Source organism: Heteronotia binoei, chromosome 1 (genome assembly GCF_032191835.1).
Source record: "Heteronotia binoei isolate CCM8104 ecotype False Entrance Well chromosome 1, APGP_CSIRO_Hbin_v1, whole genome shotgun sequence".
Lineage (NCBI taxonomy): Eukaryota > Metazoa > Chordata > Lepidosauria > Squamata > Gekkonidae > Heteronotia > Heteronotia binoei.
In genome coordinates this window covers 264,605,357-264,618,715 of record NC_083223.1, presented here as the reverse complement: position 1 = coordinate 264,618,715, position 13,359 = coordinate 264,605,357, and the positions used below count along the sequence as shown (strand labels likewise).

The 13,359-nt window shown below is 46.9% G+C and overlaps 1 protein-coding gene across 1 annotated transcript; it reads left to right on the top strand.

Annotated features, from left to right (window-relative positions):
- Positions 1-2,090: 2,090 nt before the first annotated feature.
- On the top strand, positions 2,091-10,489 carry LOC132581548 (uncharacterized). Its single transcript, XM_060252893.1, has 6 exons — positions 2,091-2,109; positions 2,840-3,184; positions 6,468-6,770; positions 8,912-9,010; positions 9,122-9,171; positions 10,311-10,489. Exons 1-6 carry the CDS (start codon positions 2,091-2,093, stop codon positions 10,362-10,364), a joined length of 870 nt encoding a protein of 289 aa, XP_060108876.1. The 3' UTR covers positions 10,365-10,489.
- The last annotated feature ends 2,870 nt before the right edge of the window (positions 10,490-13,359 follow it).

Below are 13,359 nucleotides of genomic sequence, written 5' to 3'. Positions count from 1 at the left end.
TGTCAACAAATCATAGAATCACAGAGTTGGAAGGGACCTCCAGGGTCATCTAGTCCAACCCCCTGCACAATGCAGGAAACTCAGAAACACCTCCCCCTAAATTCACAGAATCTTCATTGCTGTCAGATGGCCATCTAGCCTCTGTTGAAAAATCTACAAGGAAGGAGAATCACAGAACCCTAGAGTTGGAAGTGACCTTCAGGGCCATCTAGTCCAACCCCCTGCACAATGCAGGAAACTCACAAATACCTCCCCCTAAATTCACAGGATCTTCATTGCTATCAGATGGCCATCTGTTTAAAGACTTCCAAGGCAGGAGAGCCCACCACCTCCCGAGGAAGCCTGTTCCACTGAGGAACCGCTCTAACGGTCAGGAAGTTCTTCCTAAGGTTGAGCCAGAAACTCTTTTGATTTAAGTTCAACCTGTTGGTTCTGGTCCTCCCTTCTGGGGCCACAGAAAACAATTCCACACCCTCCTCTATAGGACAGCCCTTCAAGGACTTGAAGATGGTGACTCTATCACCTCTCAGCCGCCTCCTCTCCAGGCTAAACATGCAAACAAATCATTGATGATCCTGGTGGTTCTTGGAGTTAATTCTAGGGTTGCCAGGTCTGTGTTGAAAAATACCTGGAGGCTTTGGGAGAGGGCAGGGTTTGGGAGGGGAGGAGTTTCATCATGGTACAGTGCCATAGACCAGGGGTGGCCAACGGTAGCTCTCCAGATGTTTTTTTTGCCTACAACTCCCATCAGCCCCAGCCAGCATGGCTAATGGCTGGGGCTGATGGGAGTTGTAGGCAAAAACATCTGGAGAGCTACCGTTGGCCACCCCTGCCATAGACTCCACCATTTAAAGCAGCCATTTTCTTCAGGGGAGCTGATCTCTGCCAGCTGGAGATCAGTTGTAAAAGTGGGAGATCTCCAGGCTCCACTTGGAGGCTGGCAACCCTAGTTGGTTCATTACCTTCGTTATTGCAGAGTTTTTTTCAGGCTGCATTTGGTCTCATTTTTATGCTTGCGATTGTCTTTCCTTGTACTTTTGACAACTATTATTTGCAAGGGTCACACACCGCTGATGTATCCAATCCTCCAAGAGCTTACAAAAAAGAGCCTTGTAAGCTCTTGGAGGATTGGCTACATCAGGGGTGTGTGGCCTAATATGCAAAGGAGCTCCTGCTAGAATCCCACCCTTGTTATTTGGTAAGTAACAACCTGAGTTTTGTGCTTTGTTTGCTGCTTTGGGTAAAATTTTTGTAGGCACGAAAGCTATGAATCAAAGACCTGAAACGTATATTTATATCAAGAGTCAGGGAGATTTAGATTTTCCTCCTCTGTCAGCAAATAGCCTGGGCCATCAGCACACAAATGCAACCTGTGTGGGGCTCCCAGAAGCTGCCAATGAAATCAAAAGAGCACCTTGCTCATCTTTTGAATTTCTGCCCGATTGCATGCCTTAGGAGAAAGCACTGCATACCCCAGAGCCATCCAAAAACATCTCTATACTATGTGCATGTCAATGCAACGCATCTCTCAGTCTTCATCACTGTTCCCCCAGAAGTTGGCAGGCAATAGAAAGACATCCTGGTCCAAGGAGAGATCTCCTCGCCAGCCGCGTCTCCTTCGTAGCTGAGATGTCGCTGCCCTTGGCTGGGTTGATTCTTCTGTCCCTGCACAGTAAGTATTTTCAAAAGCCACTCTGTTTCCCGATTCCTGTTTGCTTCACCTTCAGTTTAGCCTGGGGAACTACGGAGATGTCTTCGAGAAAACGAGAAGGATAAACATCACTTTCCTAAATCACGCGCAAGTGAATTGTTCTTAGAGACGCTTACTGGGTGCTTTCACAAAATGGCCACAGGAAATTACAATGGCATTTAACATTCAGACAGCGCATCCGAAGGTTCCAAGTGGTTTGGATGCTTTTCCTTTGTTGTGGGAGCTGTAATCCGATACTGAAAATGAAATTTATATTGTGAAGCTACGTTCTTGTTTTGGAGGACACACCCTGGCATTCCCTTTGCCGCAAACTTATTTTGCACAGTTGTTCAGTTGTTTTGTTCAGTTGCACAGTTGAGTCTGACTCTTTGCGACCGCCATGGACGAAGTCATGCCAGGTGGGCTTATAAACATCCCCCACCCAGCTCTGGAATAAGGGAGCGACAATACTGACTGGCCCTACTGAGCTGTCGTAATTGCATTGATAATTTGGTCTTGTGATTGCCAATCCCCAGGTGGGGGCAGGGGATCCCCTGGTTTGGAGGCCCTCCCCCCACTTCAGGGTCATCAGAAAGTGGAGGGGGAATGTTTACTGGGCACTCCATGATACTCTATGGAGACCAATTGCCATAGGGTGTAATGGGGAATTAATCGGGGGTATCTGAGGCTCTGGGGCGGCTGTTTTTTGAGGCAGAGGCACCAAATTTTCAGCATAGCTCCCGGTGCCTCTCCTCAACACCCCCCCCCCACACACACACACACAAAGTTTCAAAAATATTGGACCAAGGGGTCCAATTCTATGAGTCACCGAAGAAGATGCCCCCATCCTCCATTATTTCCAAAGGGAAGGTGTTTAAAAGGAGTGTGGTCCCTTTAAATTTGACGGCCAAAACTCCCTTTGGAGTTCAATCATGCTTGTCACACCCTTGCTCCTGGCTCCACCCCCAAAATCCCCAGATATTTCCTGAGTCAGACCTGGCAATCCTACTTTTAACAGTTTCATTTATTGTGTTACACTAAGAATGTTGTATGCAGAAACCTGCCCAGTTTGGTGCGGTGGCTGGCGGCGATGAACATTGGGCATGTGTAATGATCAACACTGAGCATGCTTTTGGCTTTCCCATACAGCTGCTGAATCACAAGGGGACAGAAATATCCAGCCAAAGGCAGAGCCGATCTTGGTGACTCCTGGAACAGAGGTTACAATCCAGTGCAGCCTTCCATATTGGCTGAATACGTCTTCAACGGAGGTGCCGTGGTACAAGGAAGAACTGAACCGAAGCCTGCACAGGATATATCAGAGTTCTTTATTTTCGAAGCCACAAGGAAAATACTCAAGTCCATCCAAAGCTCCACCGTATGGTTCTCTGACCATCAGCAATGTGCAAAGAAATGATTCTGGGGTGTACTATTGCACCACCCCTCCCTACAGATCTTTTGCAAGCCTTCAAAGGACCAGGCTGATTGTTACAAGTGAGTATCCCCTCTTCTCCCCCCCCCCCGCCAAAAAAAGAACTGTGATGTTGTGACAAACTGTATACCCATTTACAACTTCCAAAATATTCCATAAAGTCTCAGTACATACCACAGGTTACAATCTACAGCAGGGGTGGCCAAACAGTGGCTCGGGAGCCACATGTGGCTCTTTCATGCATATTGTATGGCTCTTGAAGCCCCCCCCCCTCCCCATTGGCTGGCTTGGAGAAGACATTTCTCTGTTTAAATCACTTAGAACATAAGAGAGAGAAGCCATGTTGGATCAGGCCAATGGCCCATCCAGTCCAACACTCTGTGTCACACAGTGGCAAAAAATTTTATACATACACACACACTGTGGCTAATAGCTTCTTCAAGCCAAGCCAGCCTGTGGCTTGGAGAATGCATGTAAAGTTAAAGTTGCTTTCTTCCCATCTCTCCCCCTCTCCCAGTCTATTTACTTTTCTTCAATCCTTCCTTGCGGCTCTCAAACATTTGATGTTCATGTCTTGCGGCTCTCAAACACCTGGCATTTATTCTATGTGGCTCTTACGTTAAGCACGTTTGGCCACCCCTGATTTACAGTATCATCATCTCGGTTTATCACAGCAGTGGCCAAACGTGCCTAGCACAAGAGCCACATAGAATAAGCATCAGATGTTTGAGAGCTGCAAGACATGAGGGTCAGATATTTGAGAGCAGGAAGGAAGGAGGGAGAAAAAGGAGATAATGATGATGATGGTGATGATATTGGATTTATATCCCGCCCTCCACTCCAAATTTTAGAGTCTCAGAACAGCTCACAATCTCTTTTATCATCCTTCCCCACAGCAGACACTCTGTGAGGTGGGTGGGGCTGAGAGGACTCTCACAGCAGCAGCCCTTTCAAGGACAACGTCTGCCAGAGAGCTATGGCTGACCCAAGGCCTTTCCAGCAGGTGCAAGTGGAGGAGTGGGGAAGGAAGGAAGATCAGGGAGGGAGAGGTGGAAATAAAGCAACTTTTAAATGTGTTCTCCAAGCTGCCAGCTGGCTTGGAGAACTGATTTAAAGAGAGAAATGCCTTCTCCAAGCTGGGCTTTGAGAGCCACCCAGTATGTGTAAAAGAGCCACATGTGGCTCCCCAGCTACAGTTTGGTCACCCCTGGTTTATCATATTTTTTTATCCTGCTCGCTGCTGGACTGAATAGTCATAATCCACCCATCCTCGTGGCATTTTTTGCTTTTACCAGGTATCTTTGCTGTCAGATTCAGATGTGTTTCCCCTCCACACACACACACACACTATGTAATTCATTTGCTTTTGGACTGAATAGTTCTAGTCATTTCATTTTCATTTCATTTCATTTTATTTGATTTATATCCCGCCCTACCCCATTGAGGCGGGCTCAGGGCGGCTTACAACATAGAAGTTCTAACAATAGAATTTAAGAATTAAAATACATAATAATTTACATAATTAAAACAACTAAAATCTCAATCAATCAATGTCAGTGTGCTATCTTACAATCTTCCTTCAGAATATTTCAATGCCGGTCAGTTATAAGCCAACCGGAAGAGGGCTGTCTTACAGGCCCTGCGGAACTGTCCAAAGTCCCGCAGGGCCCTGACCTCTTCCGGTAACTGGTTCCACCAGCAAGGGGCTGTGATCGAGAAGGCCTGTCCCTAGTTGACTTCAACTGGGCCTCCTTTGGCCCGGGGATTACAAGCAGATTTCAAGAACCGGATCGCAGCACTCTCTGGGGGGCATATGGGAAGAGACGGTCCCTAAGGTAGTCATGTTTGTAATCTGTCTTCTTATTATTTCTGTTCTTACTATTCCTTAATAAGCTTTGTGCTGCTATGCAGAACCCCCAAAAAAGCTGAAGGCCACAAATAGGGTTGCCCAGTCTGGGCTGGGAAATACCTGGAGATTTGGAGGGAGGGGAGCCTGTGGAGGGCAGGGTGTGGGGAGGGGTGTGAGCTCAGCAGGGTGTAATGCCTTCACCCAATAGGATTAACCTATTCAAGGGGTAGGATCTAGGGGTCTTAGTGGACCATACGCTGAACATGAGTCAGCAGTGTGATGCAGCGGCTAAAAAGGTGAATGCAATTTTGGGCTGCATCAACAGAAGTATAGTGTCCAGATCACAGGATTGTGATGGTATCGCTTTACTCTGCTCTGGTAAGACCTCACCTGGAGTATTGTGTTCAGTTTTAGGCACCACATTTTAAGAAGGATATAGACAAGCTGGGACGGGTCCAGAGAAGGGCGATGAAGATGGTGAGGGGTCTGGAGACCAGGTCCTATGAGGAAAGGTTGAAGAAGCTGGGGATGTTTAGCCTGGAGAGGAGGCGGCCAGAAAGTGATAGGATCACCATCTAAAAGTACTTGAAGGGCTGTCCGATAGAGGATGGTGTGAAATTGTTTTCTGTGGCCCCAGAAGGTAGGAGCAGAGCCAATGGGTTGAAATTAAATCAAAGGAGTTTCCAGCTCAACATTAGGAAGAGCTTCCTGACCATTAAAGCGATTCCTCAGTGGAACAGGCTTCCTCGGGAGGTGGTGGGCTCTCCTTCCTTGGAGATTTTTAAACAGAGGCTAGATGGCCATCTGACAGCGATGAAGATCCTGTGAATTTGGGGTAGGTATTTGTGGGTTTCCTGCACTGTGAAGGGGGTTTGACTAGATGACCCTGGAGGTCCCTTCCAACTCTAGGATTCTATGTTTCTATGAATTTGCATACCTTTGCCTGTGGCAAAAACAATAGTTCTCAACAAGGCTTTTTTGTAGCTGGAACTCCTTTGCCTGTTAGGCCACACCCCTAAGGCAGCCAATCTTCCTGGAGCTTACAGTAGGCCCTGTACTAAGAGCCCTGTAAGCTCTTGGAGGATTGGCTACTTCAGGGGGCATGGCCTAATATGCAAAGCAGTTCCTGCTACAAAGAAAGCTCTGGTTCTCAAGATAAAAAGCACTGTAGACTTTTCTCAACCGTTTGCTCAAGTGGGAAGGTCTCCACCCAGACATACACCCCCTAGTGAAGTATACTTGCGGCATGAAAATACCCATCAGCATTTTTATTTAGTCCGGTTTTTCTTGGTTGTAGTAAGCTAAACTGGTTTGAGATTTTACTGCATAGCATTCAGTTTCTGAGGTTTTATTCTATTTGGCTCACATCTGAATTTGTTTTAAACGACCGGCTACTCATACTGAACCTAAGAGAAGGGGTAGGTTAAGCATCTAAGAAACAACTGACAATTATCCTTCCAATGAGCAGTTTGTGATTCAATTCGCCCTTCCTTTAGATACTTCTGGGCCAACCTTCTCCATCCTGGCTCCTCCCACCTTGCCGAAAGATCAAGTTAACCACACTGTCCCTCTACTCTGCCTCATCTTTGACGCAGACCCCACTTGGGAAAATGTCTCCTGGGATATTGATGGGGAAACATCTCAGGCCCCGAAGCATGTTGACATGATAGACGCGAATGGAGTCTTCAGCATCTGGAGCTTAAAGCTGGTTCCTCCCAAGTCATGGACCCAGGGGGCAACTGATAGATGCTCGGTCCAACCCAATGGACGCTTCAGTGCTGCAGCTTCTGCAAATACAGGTAAGATGTGATGTCACAGCTACGTGAATCAATCAGAGAGTGACTTCCTGTTATAATGGCACCGTATCTCTTCAATGGCTCCATGCAGGGGCGGCCCGAGGGTGCGTGGCACCCCATGCAAACTTACTGCCCGCGTGCCCTTGGGCCGCCCCCCTCCCCTCTTCTCTGCTCTTTATTTATTTTGGTTAATTTATATTCCGCCCTTTCCCGGATGGGCTCACGGCGAATTACATCCAGATAAAACCAGTCACATACAATAAAACCAATAAATTACCGTTAAACAACAATACAATACAGTTCTGTATAACAAAGGCGGGGGGGGTGGGTTCATAGTGCAGGTTGGAGTGTAATCACTGGCCCGAATAAATAGCTCAGATGACAGCCCACTGTGGGGGAGGATAGCCGATGGTATAGGTCAGGGGTGTCCAAACTGTGGCTCGGGAGCCACACGTGGCTCTTTCCCACATATTGTGTGGCTCTTGAAGCCCCTACCACCCTGCCAGAAAGCTTGGAGAAGTATTTCTCCCTTTAAATCACTTGAACATAAGAACATAAGAGAAGCCATGTTGGATCAGGCCAGTGGCCCATCCAGTCCAACACTCTGTGTCACAGAGTGGCCATAAGAACATAAGAGAAGCCATGTTGGATCAGGCCAGTGGCCCATCCAGTCCAACACTCTGTGTCACACAGTGGCCATAAGAACATAAGAGAAGCCATGTTGGATCAGGCCAATGGCCCATCCAGTCCAACACTCTGTGTCACACAGTGGCCATAAGAACATAAGAGAAGCCATGTTGGATCAGGCCAATGGCCCATCCAGTCCAACACTCTGTGTCACACAGTGCCTATATATATATATATATATATATATATATATATATATATATATATATATATATATATATATATATATATATATATATATATATATATATATACACACACACACACACTGTGGCTAATAGCCACTGATAAACCTCTGCTCCATATTTTTATGGAGTTGGCGGCTTAGAGAATGTATTTAAAGTTGCTTTCTTTCCACCTCAACATCCCTCTGCCTCCCCCATCTATTTGCTCCTTCCTTCCTGTCTTGTGGCTCTCAAACATCTGATGTTCATGTCCTGAGGCTCTCAAATATCTGACATTTATTCTTTGTGGCTCTTACATTAAGCAAGTTTGACCACCCCTGGTATAGGCCATAAGGAAAAGGGCGCCCACTTGCCTCAATCAAACGCCTGGCAGAACAGCTGCATCTTACAAAAGTAACAAAATCACTCCACCTGTCCGCCCCCCGGTGCACTCAGAGGAGCAACGCCAGCTTTGTGCTTACCCAGTTCAGCAGGGATCACAATAGACCCTTCTCTTAATAGAGAGCAGGAAGAAGCTTCGTTCACCCTTCCCTTCTGGAACAGGAAGGGAGGGGGGGAGTGAAGCCTCGTTCTGCTCTCTATTAAGAGAGAGCATTCTACTGATGCCCGCCGAAGCAGGTAAGCACGAGGCTGGTGTCGTTGCTCCTCTGAGCACACTGGGGGTGGGAAGAGAGGCTGAAGCCAAATTAGGCATTTGTCTTGGGTGCCGGGAGGGGGGGAGAGCCCAATTCACTGCCCCCTCCCTCCCGGCGCCCCAGGCAAATGCCTAATTTGCCTAGTGGGCTAGCCGGCCCTGGCTCCATGGTACCACCTGCCCAGATGAGATTCATTGCGCTGCTAACCCAACCTACAGCTGAGTTTTGGGGGAAAGGTAGCAAGTATCCCTGCTTCCCGTGCACAACCAGATCAAAGTGTAGAGAAGCCTTTATTCAGGAACTAACATACTTGATAATAAAGAGGAGAGACAGGGACAGGTTTCAAACTACACCACGCACTGAGAGAGAGAGAGAGCGCTGTGAAGCTTCCAAGAAGCAACAAGATACGGCCCTGAGAACAGCCATCTGGAATCAGACAGAAAGGGAGAAAGTTGTGTGTTCTCATTGGGGGCGGGAAGCGGGGTATAAATGCAGCAAACAAAGAAACATATATGAATTGCATAAACCAGATGACGTTGGTTAGATGCCTCTTTTGTCTGCCCTCAGTTGCTCAACAGCAGAGCTAGCAGCTGACCTCCCCCTCCCCCCAATTCTTTCTCACTGTCTCATTTTACAGGAAGCTGCAATCCCGTGTTACACTTTGGAGTGCCCTGTGTTGTCATCCTCTTAGTCATTCTGTCCTTGATCCTTCGCTTCAGAAAACATCTCACCAGAGGTAAAGCGTTTATGAAACCTTTGCATGGAAACACCCGCCATTATTGGAGTGCATCCAGTTTTTCTCTTTTGTTTTATGTATTGATTTATTTTGCTTTTTTTCCTTTTGCAGGGAAAGTGAAACAACCAGCAAGTCCAGTACACACGAGGGAGATCCCGCAGGTAACTGGCATCCTTGGAGACTGACATATCTGAAAGCTGGGACATGCCGAATTTTGCTGAATGGAAGGAACCTCTTCAAACGCTCTGTGCTGCCCAGTGTTTGGAAGTCATATTCATATTGGGCTAAAGAAGGGAAGCGGCCCTGGAATAGTCCTCCTATGACAAGTAGAACTGTCAGTGGACAAAAAAAGATCCATTGAAAAAAATTATGGGCTAATAACTTCTGCAGTTGCAGTTGCAAGATTCCTTCTAGGCAATGTTCCCTCTAAGCTGTGGAGTTCTGTGAGCAAAAATTCTACTTGGCCAGGGCTGCAGCTCAAAAAAAAGGTCTCCAGCAAAGGGAAGGCACTAGGCAGCCACGTGCTCCCAGACCACATACTCTGTCCTCTCTGTCACCTCCAATGGGTTTGCAAAGAGAGGGAGAGATGTGGAGCTGTCCACAAGCGCCCCCTCCTGGGAGAAGCTGGGCCTCTCTTCCTGGCCCTGTTTGGGGAGGAGAAGGTGAGAAGACGCATCCATGAAACGCATCGGATGGCACTGTGTTGCTCTGTGTCCACATGCGGAAAGTAACCTACTGAACAGGTGATGTCACTTCTGGTGATGTCAGGGGGCGTGGTCTAATACGCAAATGAATTCCTGCAGGGCTTTTTCTACAAAAATAAGGATTTTGGGGGATCTACAAAAGGCAGCTTGTGAATATTTTTTTTTTATTAATTGCTTCTCCAGACTGTTCTCGAAGAACATAAGAACATCCAGTCCAACACTCTGTGTCACGCAGTGGCCAAAAAAGCCAGGCGCCATCAGGAGGTCCATCAGTGGGGCCAGAACATTAGAAGCCCCCAAACACCAAGAATACTGAGCATCAGTGCCCCAGACAGAGAGTTCCAGGTCAACAAAACGCTATGGCTGATAGCCACTGATGGACCTCTGCTCCAATTTACAGGAAGCATTTCTCTGCACACTTGAAGAATTTCCTGATCTGTTTCACTGCCCAACGCACAGGATTCTTAGGTTTCCTATTAGAAGAAGTGATTATGAGGGTATTTTTAAGCAGGTTCTTCATTTGGTTTAAAGACAAGGGAATTTTTTTTAATGCATTTCTTATAAACTGGTTTTTAACCTTCCTGTTTTGGTTGCAGGTGAATTATGCAGACTTGCGTTACAACAGCCCAAATGTGGTTGAAACAGACTGACACTAGGAAAAGTGGACTGTTTTCTGAAGAAGAGAAAGGAGAAACAGAAATGAAAACTGAAAAACTCCAGCTAGATCTATCTGAGGAAGTGTGTGCGAGACCTTGAATAAAACTTTGTTGGTCTGGAAGGTGTCACTAGACTTGAACTTTGTTCTGAAAACTCCAGAGTTTACAGTAATTTAACTTGCTGGTTGTAGAGCAGGGGTGGCCACACTGTGGCGTGGGAGACACATGTGGCTCTTTCACACATATTGGGTGGCTCTCAAAGCCCCCACCCCCACCCCGTTGGCTGGTTTGGAGATGGCATTTCTCTCTCTAGATTACTTCTCCAAGACTGGCAGCTTGGGGAATACATTTAAAGTTAAAGTTGCTTTCTTTCCACCTCTCTCCCCCCCACAATGAAATATTATAGATTATTACTTTGTCAAGGTAGGATTGCCAAGTCTGAACTCCTCCCAGGCAAGGGAATTTAGGGGGCATTCCTGGGGGGGGGGGGGGCAGGGTGTCTCCAATGCAATGACAGCACGTTGGGCATGCAGTCCTGCCCCCAACAACCACCACTCCTCTCCCTCTCCTCCTGCCAGCTTGGTAATAATAATAATAATAATAATAATAATAATAATAAGAAGAAGAAGAAGAAGAAGAAGAAGAGGAAGAAGAAGAAGAAGAAGAAGAATTGCAGATTTATACCCCGCCCTTCTCTCTGAATCAGAGACAGAGTGGCTTACAATCTCCTATACCTTCTCCCCCCACAAAAGACACCCTGTGAGGTGGGTGGGGCTGAGAGAGCTCTCCCAGAAGCTGCCCTTTCAAAGACAATTCCTACGAGACCCAAGGCCATTCCAGAAGCCGCAAGTGGAGGAGTGGAGAATCAAACCCGGTTCTCCCAGATAAGAGTCCGTGCACTTAACCACTACACCAGACTGGCTCTCCAGTAACAGAGCCATCTTGGTGTCATGGTTCAGTGTGCAGACTCTTCTCTGGGAGAACTGGCTTTGATGCCCCACTCCTCCATATGTACCTGGCTGATGTGACCTTGAGTCAGTCACAAGTTCTCGAAGAGCTGTTCCTCTCAAGAGCAGTTCTCAAAAGAGCTCTCTTAGCTCCACCTGCCTCCAGGGCCAGCAACAGACTTCCATGCGCCCTAAGCCTCAGCCCCACCCCTGCCCGGGCAGACCCAGGAAGGTGAGGGTGGGATGGTGGCCTGTACCCTTGAGTGTGTCCCTAATTCTCAGCAAACTCCCTTCTGTTGGCTCCGTAGAACTGCGACGCTCCGCTTGTTGAATTAGGATGCTGTGCCGGAAATCCTTCTGACCTTTCAATAAAAACACTGACAGAAAGACAGTATAACATGCAATACCCTTACTTCATACCAATACTGTTTAAAATATGGTCAGTTAAGCATACTTACCACCGGCGGTTTTTGGTAGAAAAAGCCCACCGGGAACTCATTTGCATAATAGGCCACACCCCCTGATGTCACCATTGTTTCTCACAGGGCTTTTCTGTAGAAAAAGCCCAGTAGGAATATTTGCATACTAGGCCACACCCCCTGATGCCAAGCCAGCCGGAACTGCATTCCTGTGCGTTCCTGCTCAAAAAAAGTCCTGCTCACCACCAAAATATTAAACTTAAACACATTACTATTATTGGACAGAAAGCATAACTGTCCAGCACTGGTAAAGCTTGTCATCGTCTCAAATGGGATGGTACCAGAAAATTTTTGAAAATGAAGTTAATAACCAAATGAGCTTATTGTGTAAACTCTAGAGCAACGTTTCCAGTTTGCAGGGTCGCAACCTGGTTCCGGGCCATGGAAGCCTCAATACCGGGTTGCCAGAGGCAGCCCGACAGCCATCTCTCCCCTCTATTTATCCTCAGCGCTGCATGCCACGCTGCGCTCCAGTCCCTGCCCCCCACACTGCTGCTGCCTGTGGCACTCAGAGAGAGCTACAGACATTGCACGCTGGCCAGAAGCCCTTCCTCATCCCTCTCAGATGTTCAGAAACATCAGAGAGAGCAGGGAAAGCTCCTGGCCAGCGTGCACTGTCTGTATCATTCCCTGATCGTCCTCCGGGCGGAGGACGATCAGGGAGCAATACTGAGACTGCGCACTGGCCAGAAGCGCTCCCCCGTCCCTCTCTGATGTTTGGAAACATCAGAGAGGGCAGGAAAAGCTCCTGGCCAGCACACAGGCTCTGTATTGCTCCCTGAGCATCCTCCGACCAGACCACAGGGAAAGAACTGGGCCACTGGGTGGGGGGGAGTTTGGGAAACCCTGCTCTAGAGATTTATTTAGTCTCAGGAAGACAGCAACAGTCATTGCCATGGATAAGCCATGGTCCTGCTGCCTTTCTGCAAATGACCAGTCCCCCTTATTCCTGGTTGGAGTGTGGGAAGGCAAAAGGTTACAAGGATAATCACAGTTATACATACCAATGTCAATACAAACAAGACTGTGTTTAAAGGCACTATTTCACAATTTTGCCTAAAATCAACAAATCTTTATGTCAATGCTTAAACTTATTTTTACAACATGCAATAAAGATTTAAACTTTTATAACGTACAATTTGTCTCCTTTTTTGTTTTTAATAACAAATTATTTCAGAAAAATTCTCACCATTTACATTCAACATTCTTTCATTTCAAAGCTCCAAATATTGATGCCAAAAAGCAGTCTATAATTCCAACAGGACAATCCCTTCTAGAAATTCCAACAGGATAATCCCTTCTATGTGGTTACCAGGTAGATTCTATGTTTTGAAATCAATCCTTCCTCCTAGAATTGTACACAATATTGAAGGTTGCCAAATTCCACATGCAATCCAATGCAAGTATTGCCAAGGTTCCAATCTTACTCTTTCAACAGGTCATGGTTCAAGCTTCATAGTGTTGGAACACTATGGCAAACTTGGTAATGCTTGCATTGCATTGCATATGAAATTTGGTAATCTTCAACACTGTGGAAGATTAGATTGGAGCTGTAGCAGTGTT

What these genes read in the sequence shown, in the direction of transcription:
- LOC132581548 (XM_060252893.1), top strand. An exon ending in GACCAGGCTGATTGTTACAA is followed by an intron (nt 3,185 to 6,467) that starts GTGAGTATCCCC and finishes CCCTTCCTTTAG; the next exon opens with ATACTTCTGGGCCAACCTTC. An exon ending in CAGAAAACATCTCACCAGAG is followed by an intron (nt 9,011 to 9,121) that starts GTAAAGCGTTTA and finishes TTCCTTTTGCAG; the next exon opens with GGAAAGTGAAACAACCAGCA.